Source organism: Melanotaenia boesemani, chromosome 13, assembly GCF_017639745.1.
Source record: "Melanotaenia boesemani isolate fMelBoe1 chromosome 13, fMelBoe1.pri, whole genome shotgun sequence".
Taxonomy (NCBI): domain Eukaryota; kingdom Metazoa; phylum Chordata; class Actinopteri; order Atheriniformes; family Melanotaeniidae; genus Melanotaenia; species Melanotaenia boesemani.
In genome coordinates, this window is record NC_055694.1 from 19701527 (window position 1) to 19715354 (window position 13828).

The 13828-nt window shown below is 40.4% G+C and overlaps 1 protein-coding gene across 6 annotated transcripts in view; it reads left to right on the forward strand.

The window, feature by feature from the left end:
* Positions 1-13828, forward strand: part of LOC121652109 (forkhead box protein J3-like) — an 80690-nt gene that overhangs the window by 60077 nt on the left and 6785 nt on the right. For 4 of the 6 annotated variants that reach the window (XM_042004683.1, XM_042004684.1, XM_042004682.1 and 1 more), the window contains 3 exons: positions 2772-2985; positions 6439-6687; positions 8560-8661. In XM_042004683.1, the coding sequence (XP_041860617.1) occupies positions 2772-2985; positions 6439-6687; positions 8560-8661 (565 nt within the window). The remainder of the gene's footprint in view (positions 1-2771; positions 2986-6438; positions 6688-8559; positions 8662-13828) is intronic. The other 2 variants (XM_042004687.1, XM_042004685.1) reach the window with 2 other exon arrangements.

The following is a 13828-nucleotide window of genomic DNA, read 5'->3' on the forward strand; positions in this document are numbered from 1 at the left end:
ACAGCTGAAGATATTTGTTTTGCTGACAGAATTATTTAGCATATTGAGAAATTTGGACTTTAAAAGACACTATGATGGCCTAAAATAGCATGCCAATGTTATAACACCACCTCACTGACTGACACCTGTTAACTGGATTCACCTCAAGTTCAAGTTGTTTATTTGTCACATGCACATACATGATGACAGTGAAATGCAGTCGTTCCTTGGCCATGAGGCTGTGCACCCCCATTTAACACCAATAGAAATAACACGGGAAAAAACTAAAAAAGAATAAATGTAATAAAGCACAGTGCAATGATTGTGCAGTAATATGCAAGCTATAAACACTACTGTGTATGTATATATATATATATATATATATATATATATATATATATATATATACGGTGTGCAGCATATGAACCTCTGAGTAATGCTATTACAGTAACATGATTAAATGACATATGGTCTTGCAGCAGAAAGTAGGACACAATGCCAGTGTCACTGTGGGATCGAGTTAGCAGTCCTGACGGCTCGAGAAAAGCTCCTCCTGAGTTTGTCTTTGTTCGCCTTGATGAGCCCTAGGCACCAGCCAGAGCTCAGCCACTTGAACATACTGTTATTATGATGATGAGGGTTTGTCAATCGGTCGGTCTGGATGTTGTCCTCCACGTGAAGATGTCCTGCTGAAGAGTGGAGTGTTGTACGTATGGTGGTACACTCTGCTGACCTCAGCACCCCCTGCAGGGCCCTCCAGTCACAAGCACTACTGTTCCCATATCACTGGGTGATGTTACCAGACTCCCCCATTCCAGTGTAGAACATCTATACAGGGATCTGGTTGATTTAGCCTTGTTAACAGGAACAGCTGTATCGGTACCAAATAACTTTTTAAAATATCTTTGATTTATTTAAGGTTAACTTAACTGAGCTCTAGATCTAAAATCCTTTGGGTGTTCGAATGACTTTTCCTGTAGTGTTTCCATCAGGCTAGAGTTTAGACACAAAAAAGAGAACCTCTTGTCATGTTTTTATACTCTGCACTCCCTAAGCTTGCCAGTTTTTTAATTTAATGCAGGGATCTCCAACTCCTCCTTGTGAGCTACTGTCCTGCAGGTTTTGGATTTTTCCCTGATGCAACTCACCTGACTCAAATCACTGGGTGATTAACACGCTTGTGCAGAGGTGTGTTGTAGTAAGAGACACCTAAAACCTGCAGGACAGTAGCTCACGAGGACTGGAGTTGGAGATCCCTGATTTAACCCATGTATATTCATGCTATCAGTAAGTAAACCTTTGGGAACAAGAAAGAATTTGACATTTTTGCTGCACTCCTTTGTATTGCTTCATATTCTCACTATAATTCAGCTTCATTCTGTTGTATTCATTAAAGTTTCTTTTAGTCCAGTCTAAATATGACATTTTTTTATTGTTTTTGCATTTTTTTAAAGTGTTCTTAAATATAACACAATTTTAAAGTCTAGTCTGTTCAAAAACGTGGTTCAAAATCATTGGAGCACAGAAAAACCACAGCTCTTCATTATTTCTCCATTTTAACAGCTGCTCACCTTTTTACCATCAATCATTTTTCCCCGGTCACCTCCCACCTGCATTAGCAAAGGTCAGTGCAATCTCATCTCGTTAACCTCCTGTTTCTGGAGGCCATCTTTTGTTTTCCTCTGCCCTGCATCGCCTCCTCCACCCCTCTTTCTCCATCGTTTTAGACCTCATCTCTGGTTTAGTCCACTGGGATCAGGCTTAGTTCTGACTCATTACCTGGCGCAGGTGATACCCTCCTGACTGACAGTGATTACTGGTGAAATTGCAGGCAGAGATCTCAGAGACGCCAGGAGAGTTTACAGGAGAGGCCGCCATTATTAGGTGCAGGTAAATGTGTGGGTGATGCATCATTATAAGCTGGCTTATATTGGCGGGGGCACACTGATCACAGCAGATTTCTTGTGTTCGCGGTAAGGAGGATGACAGCTAGGATGAAATGATTGAGGAAGACATGGTGCAGTCACAATATAAGGCAAGATTTTTAAAATGACATGTTTTGTTTATGTGGAAGAAAATGAGTGGCTACAAAGTTTTTTTTTTTTTTTTTGTTTAGTGAAGCTGAATTTGTTTTGATCACAATCCTGAGAGGCAGACTTTTTTATGTAATCATTATTAATGATAAAAATATATTTACAACGCAGTGTGATAAAATGGATCCAATTCTTTTTAACTGAATATGACTAATACTGATTTTTACTTTTTTATTTCATAGTCAGCTCTACTAGTTGAAATATTGCTGAATCTAACCTACATGACCTTGTAAATGTCAGAAATTCAGATGTAGTTTAAAAGTTAGATAGCATATATGTGTTGTATGTCCAGCCAGACACTAATAGAACAAAGTACAGAGATTGATATCATCTGGATAAATGGTGCTAAAATGCTAAAAAAGTCTAATAATAAATCTGTAAATATAGTCACCAAAATGAACATGGTTACACATAGATGTGTATTGCAATAGTTACTGCTGTAAAGATGAGAATTTCAGTGTGATTCAACTATAGTCTGCCATTGTAATTGTGTTTTTAGAGGATTAACATATTTATAATTTTGCTGGAAAGTGTCTTTTTTTCTCCAATTTCAAAATTAGCATTATACTGTCATTTTTGCCAACATCTGACCCCAGCTTGCTTTTTTTTTTTAAACAAAACCAGCATATTGGCTGATTTTCTCTGTATGTCTTTTGCCCTCCTCACAGCACATCTGTCCCTCCTCTCTTTGTCTTGAAGGTGAGTAGCCACTCGGAGCCTTCATCCCAGTCCCTGAGCCTCCAGCAACCCCCTCAACCCCCGCCGCCCCCTCCTCCGCCTCCACAGCCCCAGTACGGCTTACCTGTCCCAGAGTCTCGGGACAAGCAGCTCTGTTTCTCTGACTTTGAGGACCTCAGCGCTTCTTTCCGCAGCCTTTACAAGTGTGTCTTTGAGCAGTCCTTCTCACAGCAAGGTGGGTGTCAGCCCTCACTGCGGGTAATTTTAACTTCATGTGAGCATGCCCAATATCTGCAATAAGGTGCTGCGTTAACGCAAAAACAATTGTTAACCTCTATGTCAGGCTCCATGCACATAATTAACAGGCACGCTTAAACTTGCACTGAAATTCAAACAATTCAACATTGCTTTCATAGCAAGCATTCCAATATTAACCCCCACCATACACTACTTCCACTCTGTTGTATTTAAATAAACAAACAATCTGTTGTTCCGCATATCTGCATTTTACGGCTCGCTCAGTCAAATGAGTAAAGGCAATTAAGAGCAAGAATTCAACAGAAGGAGAGAAAAAAATTCACCAACACATCTGTAGTGGAGCAGAGCAAGGGGTTCTGCAGCTTTGATAGCAGCTAATTAGATTGGTTCTAAAGTTTGTGAAGCATCTCGCTAATTGCTTCCTCAAGCTTTCAGGTCACCAGGCCTTCTCCCTCTTGGACCCCCCACCACCCTCCAATCACCTTCCTCCTCTCACTTTCTTTTCCCCCTACACTTCCATGAATGTTCTGTAACCGAGGAGATTGATGCGCTCTGTTGAGCTCCGCAACTGCTGCCTGAATTCACCCTCTGACAAGGTCCCCTTCAGTTTGTGGTCAGGGGTGTGTGCATGTAAAAAGATCAGACAATGAAAAGACTAGCTGAGGGGGAAAAAAACTGATGCAACATCTTGAAGGAAAATGAGAATGAAAATTGAATTAGCAGATGCTTGAAATAGACCTTAATCATGAGGCTTTGCAGGAAACTGTCAAAAGGTATTGCATTTGACAGTTTAAGTCAAAATCATACAACAACACCACAGAGCATATCATTTATACTCAGCTAATTGCAACTGAGTCAGGTGGTGTTGCCTTGTTAAATGGAGACAAAAACAGCTGAAGAAGGTTAACTTCCTAAAGGTCGACTGAATTCATATCTCCACCTCCTTTGAGCTCCATGTACTATATTGTCCAGCTATATTGTTATAAAAACATAGTACTTTTTCTTGAGGCTGTGCAGCACCACACTGACTAAAGTGGATCCCACATTGTGCTTTATTTGCAACAAATTTGGTAGAACAGGTTCAACAATGTCAGTATTTCATCTGTGATTATAAGTTTTGATAAGAGTAAGAAGTCTTTTTTACGACTTCTGACCTGGAGACTGGAAGAAGGAGACTAATTGTATTAAGGAATTCTTCCATTGTCTCTTATCCATTAAACCCAAGGTTAGCTTTGGCTTGCATTTATAGTTTTGAACTAACATTTCTTACAGTTCAACTTGTCTAATTTCAAGTGTTTAATTGTTTTTAATTGAACGCTGTTAAAGACTTTGCAAGAATTAGTTTTACATTTAATTCTAGTTTGGTTAAAGTTTGAAAAACAAACTAGTGTTTTCTTCTGCTAAAACCAACAAGAGAACAACCAAGTAAAAGTACAACAGTGCAGCAATCTTTGAAAATTTAACAAGGAAGTTTCTGCAGCTGTCAGTATCCATGATGAAAAGTAAAGAAGATAAAACACACTCTTGGGGTAACATGTGCATGCAAGAAACTACTTTATTTGCAGGAATCCTCTGCTGTATACTGCACAGAAAATCTGAAATCAATGAGTTGATGGGGAAGACTGTGTACATAAGTGTGTGTCAAAAAGAGATTTTCATAACTAGCATCAGGAGACCGACTGGTCTGACCTCATTATGTTGTTAAGGGTGCAGGTTTGCAGTGTATTGCACAGCCAGTGTTTGTTATCTCTGAAAATTCAAAATCCTCAGGACAATAGTAGGAAGAAGTAGAAACTTTTCTTTTTTTTTACCTGCTTAATAAAGAATCAAGGCCATTTTTTTTCTTTTTTCTTTTTTAATAATTAGATACTCAGGGATTTATATAGCTAGTTGAAAAAGTATTCACCTCTTTTGGTGTGTGTGTGTTTTTTAACCTCATCACAGATTGTAATTTTAATTGATAGGTTCTGGGATTATAATAAATTAACCAGGTAATTGGTCCAAATAGGTGAAGTAATATATACACTACTTGTTAAGTTGAGACAGAATTACCCATTAGACTGAATGGGAATGAATGCCCAAACTTTTGACTAATAAGTAGTGGATGCGCATGTACTCAACCTCTTTGGTTTGAAGATTTAAATTATAAACTGGCGACTGTCAGTTACCTGTAAAAGTCACACAGTTAATTCAGGTAAATCCATTTGTGTGCAATCATAGCGCCACATGATCTCAGCATACAGAAACATGTTTTAAAAAGCCTCAAAGTCGACAACACTACTAACAAGCTGCACTACCATTAAAGCATCAGATCTGGACAAGTATGGATTAGATTTGAGTTATAAAAAAAATATAGAAATCTCTGAATGTCCCTCTTAAATCTATTATGAAAAAATGAATGCAGCACCACAACAAACCTGAGAAAGAGTACAAAGCACCAGAACTTCTCACAACAGGGAAATGTCTAAATTATCATAGAAACGAGGCAAAAATTATCCTTTTGTGTTCATCAGGCCAACTTATTGTGTACATTTCACCAAGATGGTCCTCATGGAAGGGCGAGCACTAATAAAAAAATACAAAACAAACATGTTTACTAGAAGGTATAAGAGACTTCCCAAACATGTGGAGGTCAAATGAGACTAAAACTTCTCTTTTTGTCATTAAGGAAAACATCTCATATAGCATAGATTCATAACACAAACACTGTCCCCACAGTCGAGCATGGTGGTGGCAGTGTTATGCTGCAGGGATTTTTTTTTATCCTTGTGTCCATGGAAATTTTGTAATTATTAAGGAAAAATGAATATTGTTATAATGGTCAAATCCCTGAGGAAACCTGTTTCAGTCTTCCAGAGAACTGGGCCTGAACAGGCTTGTTTACCCAGCAGCATGTTAACAAGCCTAATATTCTGCTAAAGCAACATTCAGGTGGTTTAAAGGGACATGTTTGCGTGTGCTGGAGTGGCACAACCAATCCCCTGTCTTTAATCTAGCCACAGCATAATTCATTTAGCCAGAAGGAGTTGAAGAAGTTCTGTCTTGATATCTGAGTTGCTTCTTGCTCCAGACTAATCGACACACATTAGCCAAACAAATATGCAGCTATACTTGTTGCAATGTGGGACTCTACAAGTTTTCAGTGTTTTTTTTCTTCTTTTTTTCTTAATTATAACTTAACAGTTTCCATTTTCAAAGTGGTGGACAAGTTGTGTTGGATTAATTAATGCAAACCCCATTCAAATTAATATTAATTCCTAACTGTAAAGAAAAAAAAAATAGAAAAAATGCTAAACGAGGTAAATACTTTTCAAAGGATTGTAGATGTGCCTTATCTGAATGAAAAACTGAGATGAACAGGATTTACACTAAACACACCTGGTTAATCTCTTTTTATGTTTTTTTTTTTTTTTTTGTCCTTTTATTCCAGCAGGTATGATAAGTATCCCCAATGACTCCAGTCAGCAGGCTCGGACTACCTGTTCATACCAACACTCTCCTGGTGCAGGAAGCAGCAGCGGCCACCACCACCAACACAACCATGGCCAAACGTCACACCACACCCACCACCCTCATCTGTCTTCTCACCAGCACCACTTGCATGGTCAGCATGGCCAGCATCCCCAGCACTCTGCTCTCTCCCACCAGAGTCACACAGTTCAGACCTGCCCTACGACAGGTGAGACCACAGTACTGGGTTTTCTGTTTCACGTACACTGATGCAGGTTAGTATAAAAATTATTCAACTAAATGAAGTGAGTTCAGCTAACACACCAGCACCAGGTGCATGGTCTCTGCACAGTCATTACATTTATATTATATCCTTTCCCCTGTCAGGTCCCAGAGCACATCATTTCATGTTATGAATCTGGACTAATGCAAGCAGGCTTCTCCAAAGCTTCACCGAGGCTTTTCCTGTTCACATTCCCAGTCTTTGGTGTTTTTTTTTCTTTCTGCAACACAACACTCAGGCCAGTGAAACAGACTTTTCAGACATTATTTATGTAGCTTGTTCCCCCCACCTCAACCAAGCTATGGATGAATGAAAGCAACCATCCTGTCTTTGATCCACATCTTGAGAATGTATTGTTAGTTTGTGGTGGTGAAGGTGGTGAAGATTCTCCTTCCTTTTTTTCTTTTTTCTTTTCCTTTTTAAATGCTAATCGACAACAGTTTTTTTTTTCTGGGTAAACTCATACCACCTAGTGGTTGTTTACAGAACAGCCTGAGACTCATTTATTTTGTGGAAAAATTAGTTTTTTTTAAAATGTTTATATATGATTTATTCATATTTTTACTATGGTATGAAGTAATATGTTAGTCAAGATTTCAAAAATCTGTTATAATGACACTAAATGCCAAATGCCAAATCAGTTAGTAAAAAGTCAGTAAAAAAAAAAAAAAAAAAGGAAAGTTGCTGGTCAGTTCAGGTCATTTGTTTAATAAGTGCCAATTTACAACAAAAGTCATCTCAAGACACTTTAAATTTGCTGTCTTGTTCAATTATATTCTAATTTAATCTGATTCGCCACAACCCACAGAAAATCCATTTGGTTTGTTTTCAGGGCCGAGGTACATTATAATGTTAAAGATTTTTTATTAGTTGTCCCGTCGCTTTTAAAGACATGTTTTTTATGTGCAGTCAGGTTGTTCTCTGCTGAGTTGACTTACATGCACACGCTTTCAATAACATTGACACTCAAAGGCACCTTTATATGGTATAGGCTCACCATGTAATGGTACATTTGTATGGAGCATATTTAATCTTCAAAATCATTGATTTGGACACAATTTCAGCAGATTAGAAAATTTAATAGCTTTTCAATTAACTGCAAAATGTCATGCAAATAATCACATCTAAATCTAAATTTGTGTTGCCCCACAGCACTGCTTAAATCCTGCTTAAATAAAGACTTTTTTTTAATCTGTGGAGTGTTTTTTTTTATAATGAAGGAGCAGAGGATTTGTCTATGTTAATGTTATGGCTAGGGGGAAGACAAGCTGGACCAGGGCGAAGCAGACAGCAGATCGGTAAAGACATAACAATGTTTATTGAAAGAACAAAGAATCTTGGGTTAACAAAAAGTAGATGAGGCAAAGGTGGTGGTGGCGAAGTGTGGCAAACACAGGCTTGGACAGGGTATTCCAGTCAGGAAATGGAATTCTTCTTAAAAAAAGGAAGTTCACACAAAATCACAGGAACATTAAAATACAAAACCGATACTTCACCATGAAAATTGTTGATTGGCCGGCGTTGTACCACAATCTGGCAATAAGTAGACTGCAGACTAGATTTTAAGTAGGCAGTCTGAGTTGAATCTCCCATTAGCACCACCACAACCAGCACAGCCTTCAGGAAGTAACAAAATAAAAGCCAAACAAAAATACAATTCCTGACAAAATTTGCATGTTCCCTAATTTGGCTTCTCCTTAACTTTTGAGTTTGGAAAAAGGATATCTCATATTCTGTATTTCACTATGGATTTCCCAACAGATGTTTAGAAAAGTGATAATATTTTCTTGTCTGCACAATGTTTGTGATGTGTCTCAGGCATGTCTTCTGACTGGTACCCCAACCTGGACTGGCTGAAAGAGAGCTGTCGCGTTGCCACAAGCTACAACTGGGCTGACGTAGACCTCTCCCCGTTTCAAGGTAGCACTGACACACATGCCAAGAAACCTGGTTTCATCACTGTAAACATCCGAGATGAACATTGATAAAGCTGTCTGCTGCAGTCTGCCTTCATCACAGAGCAAACTGATGAAATGCTTATGATGCCGATCAGTTACTTTGATTAAACCATTATGATTCCTCTCTGTGCTTTCATGTACACTCACCCTGGGGGCACAGTATCATAATATCCAGTGCTGTAATAGTGCTGGCCTAATAAAAGTCATTATCCTGCATCGGAGAGGTTGCCACTTTGCTTCTGTGTCTCTCTCACACACACAGACTGTCTCACACCCTTCCAATTGTATGATGCAAATAATCCAATTAGGTCCCGGCTCAGTAACAGCCTGTTATCATGGTCAGTGCACAAAGCCAGCAACTTCCACACATGATTGATGAAGGCTGGTTCTGTAACACATAGGCTGCTTCCGGCTCTCTGGAACTCTTCTTTCTTTGGGGCTTGACCTCTCTAACAATGGCATAACGCCATCCTGCACCATGTCTGGCTCGCTCCAAAGAGTACATACAGATTTTCCTGTCTCTGTTGCCACCAAATGCAAGGAATATAAATTTGATCTGGAGAAACTATCAGATTGCGTTTTCTTGTCTTATTCAGTGTAATGTCTGCATGCAATAATGGTTCTAGAATGCGCCGCTAGGTGGCAGCAGCAATTGTAGTAGCTCTGTTTTTAACTCGTGATTTTTTGCAATATAGCCGTCTTTTTTAAGACATCAGCTGTCAATCTGTGTCTGTTCGGGTTGATTTTTCACGCTGGTCAGAGGCTGTGCTATACGGGAGATTTTTCTGAATATTTTTCTGTTTTTGCAAGACTTGTTATTGTGAGTCTCCATGGCAACGAGACTTGTTTACCATCGGGATCAACTGATAAAACTCTCCAAACTCAAGATTATCAGTGAAACAACACTTCAAATCCCAACGGAGTTGAAAAGAAAGAGAAGAGGATGCAGGGCAGGAGCGAGGCAGAGAGAAAAACGGTGGCGATTCAAACCGTTTCTTCCAACGGTTGTTATGGGAAACGTGAGATCGCTAGCTAACAAAATTGATGAACTTCAGGTGCTAACCAGGTCTCTTAAAGAATACAGAGAGTGCAGTATTATGTGCTTCACCGAGACATGGCTGCATGAACACATCCCAGACTGTAATGCGTCTGTACACGGCTTCAGGACGGTCCGTGCAGACCGCAATAAACAACTCAGCGGGAAGTTGAAGGGAGGTGGAATTGCGGTGCTGGTAAACCAGCGCTGGTGTCATCCTGAACATGTCACTGTTAAAGAGAAGATCTGCACAAGAGACATTGAACTGCTAGCTGTGAGTCTCCGCCCGTATTATTTACCCAGAGAGTTCACATGCGTTATTCTGGTAGCGGTATATATATTACCTGGTACCGCTCCAGACGCAGCCTGTGATGTCATTAACTCTGTAGTGGCCAGGCTTCAAACACAACATCCAAACGCATTTGTGGCTATCTCTGGAGATTTTAACAACATCTCCCTCTCTGCAACTCTACCAACTTTCCAACAGTTTGTCAGCTGCTCCACCAGAGAAAACAAAACGTTGGACTTATTTTATGCAAATATTAAAAATGCATACAGCTCCTTTGCCCTGCCACCTTTAGGAAGATCAGACCATAACCTAGTTCTTCTCTCCTCCTCCTACAAGCCCATCGTTCAGCAACAACCAGTCATTAGAAAGGCTATTAGAACCTGGTCTAATGAAGCTGAAGATGCTCTGAGAGGATGCTTCGAGGCTACAGACTGGAACGTCCTATGTGAACCTCATGGAGATGACATCAACGCCTTGACTGAGTGTGTGACAGATTATATTAACTTCTGTGTGGACAGCACCGTTCCAACAAGAACAGTGAGGTGCTTCCCCAATAACAAACCCTGGATCACCAGTGACCTGAAAAAGCTGCTGAACATCAAAAAGAAAGCTTTTAGGGATGGAGACAGGGAGTTATTGAAGTCCACACAAAAACAACTTAAAACACAAACGAAGAAGTGCAAGGAGGACTACAGGAAGAAGTTGGAAAGTAAGCTTCAGAAAAACAATGTGAGGGATGTGTGGTCAGGAATGAAGAAGATCACTGGCTTCGGGATAAAGGAGGATCAGACCGATGGAGGTCTGGACAGAGCGAATGAACTGAACATGTTCTTCAATAGGTTTAGCTCATCTCCTGCTTCAACCCCAACTAGCCACACACCCTCCATGAGCCCACAGCTTTCCTGTCACACCTCCACTCTGTCACCCTGCAGCTCAGTCAAGGACCTGGACACAACCTCATCTCCCTCCACATCAGGACTTCCTGAAACCTCCTCTGCCTCCACCTCCACTCTGTCTGTCTCCTGTAACCAAGTCATGCAACAACTGGTGAAACTGAACCAGAACAAGGCTGCAGGTCCAGATGGTGTCAGTCCCAGAGTTCTCAAGACCTGCTCAAAACAGCTATGTCCGATTCTCCAGCACCTGTTCAACACCAGCCTGAGTCAGAGAAGAATCCCGGTGCTGTGGAAAACATCCTGCCTTGTTCCAGTGCCTAAAAAACCACAACCAGCTGAACCAAAAGACTACAGACCAGTCGCCCTGACATCTCACGTCATGAAAGTCCTGGAGAGACTCTTACTGGCTCACCTCAGCAAGCAGGTGAACACCTTTCAGGACCCATTACAGTTTGCATACCGTAATGGGCTTGGGGTTGAAGATGCCATCATATACCTGCTTCAGAGAGCCCACTCTCATCTGGACCAGTCAGGCAGCACTTTGAGGGTCATGTTCTTTGATTTCTCAAGTGCTTTTAATACGATTCAGCCTGCTCTGCTGTGTGAGAAGCTGCAGAAATTCCAGGTGGATCCCTCCACAACCACCTGGATTTACGACTACCTCACAAACAGACCACAGTTTGTGAGACTGAAAGGTTGTGTGTCTGAAATGGTGGTCAGCTGCACTGGAACACCACAAGGGACTGTACTTTCACCATTTCTATTCACGCTGTACACCTCAGACTTCCAGTACAACTCTGAGTTCTGTCATCTGCAGAAATACTCTGATGACTCAGCAGTTGTTGGGTGTATCAGTGATGGACAAGAAGCAGAGTACAGAGAACTGGTCGGTCAGTTTGTGAAATGGTGCGGTGACAATCATCTCATCTTGAATACCAAGAAAACAAAGGAGATGATTGTTGACTTCAGGAGGAACAAGAACACACATAGAAGTGTTTCCATCATGGGAGAGGAGGTGGAGGTGGTGGAGGAATACAAGTACCTTGGAGTTCAGCTGGACAACAGACTTGAGTGGAAAAGCAACACTGAGTACATTTACAAGAAAGGTCAGAGCAGACTCTACTTCTTAAGGAAGCTGAGATCTTTTAACGTCTGCACCAAAATGTTGCAAATGTTCTACAGGTCTGTTGTTGAAAGTGCAATCAGCTTTGCAGCAATCTGCTGGGGCAGCGGCATCAGAACCAGAGACTTGAAAAGAATTAACAAACTGATCAAGAAAGCCGGTTCTGTGCTTGGAGTAACTCTGGAGCCGCTGGAGTTGATCATCAAAAAAAAGAATTCTGTACAAGCTGACGAAGATAATGGAAGATCCTTCGCACCCTCTACACAACGCCGTGACGAAACAACAGAGTGTGTTCAGTGGGAGGCTTGTTCAAGTCCGATGCAAGACAGAGAGATACAGAAGATCCTTCCTTCCAGTAGCTATCAGGCTGAAGAACAAAGCCCTTAATTAATTAATGTGATTGTTTAAAAAAAAAAAAAAAAAAAAAAAAAAAAAAATTACTACTACTACAATATTGAATTTCCCTTTGGGATTAATAAAGTATTTTTCATTTCATTCATTTCATTTCATTTCATTCATTTCATTTCATTTCATTCATTCATTCATTTCATGTGGCCAGGCATGGTTTTTAGGGATACTCAGGGCCTGATTTACAAAAGGTTTGTGTGTGTAAAAATGTGTGCAAACTTGATTGCACTTGCAAAAACATGTTGCAGTTGATTTACTAACCGGGCATTCCGAGGATTCTGTTAAATTAACAAAAAAAATGTGGGCAGTCCATTTAGCGCATTTGCCCTTGATGAATATGCAATATAGGCCTCTCTGCCAGGAAGCACAAAATATTGGGAGGAGCCGATGCAAACAGATCAGCGTAGCACAGGCAATGTGATTTGCCAAACATGAAACTGATTGCACTGGCTGTTTCTGCATCTATGTTTAGCATGTTTGAAAGGCAGGTGCAAACTGGCACTACTTTACGCACAAATGGCTGCAGTTATTGTTGTGAGGAGGAAGCACAGACACCACGAAAGACGACACAGAGAGTGTATCTTTGTCGCTCGTGTAAATGCCAAAGGCAAAGATTATTTAGACGTATAGCTGTGTTGAATGCTATGTTATGCATAATGGGCTGTTGCTGCTGTGCTCTGGGTCTCCTAGCATTGAGAACCCTCATCACCGCCTATACCCCATCTTCCCTTTCTTAAGAGCATTAATGACCATTGTCAGCCCCTATACAGTACAGACCAGCTACTGAGTGTGTGCTGCATGCGCCCTCATTAGCACACACAGCTCACACCTCGTGCGTAATAAAAGGTACCACAGGGGGCACGCTTATTTTTTCAATATTTCTCGGGCTGAAAGTTTTAATTCGTCAGTAAAAACTATTGTGTTGTTGCATCAGCTCTAGTGCGTCATACTCAGTATTCCAGTCATCTGATCTTCACAGAAAGTGAGCTGCACCAGTTGCTAAATACTGGTCAGAGGCATCTCCTGTGCCAGCCCCCACCTGTCTTATTTGCCAAAGTTTTATTATAAGCAATTTGTTTGGAACTGTCTTATATCATTTCACCTCCTCTTAACCTCATCTGTGTTCTTGTGGTTTTGCCAACTGCATTTACTGTTTAACAAAAATAATGCTGTTTAACATTTAGCATTTAATTAAGGCCCACCTCAAGCTTTGTTAATGTTTAGTTCACTGGACATGATTTAGACAGTCACATACCTAATGGTAGATATGACAGAAAAAAAACAACACAAAACTAAATAAGACAAAACTTAACAGTTAACTCTTAAGAGGTATTAAGAGCACTTTTATCTCCCATAAATATTGGTTTGAACCACTGG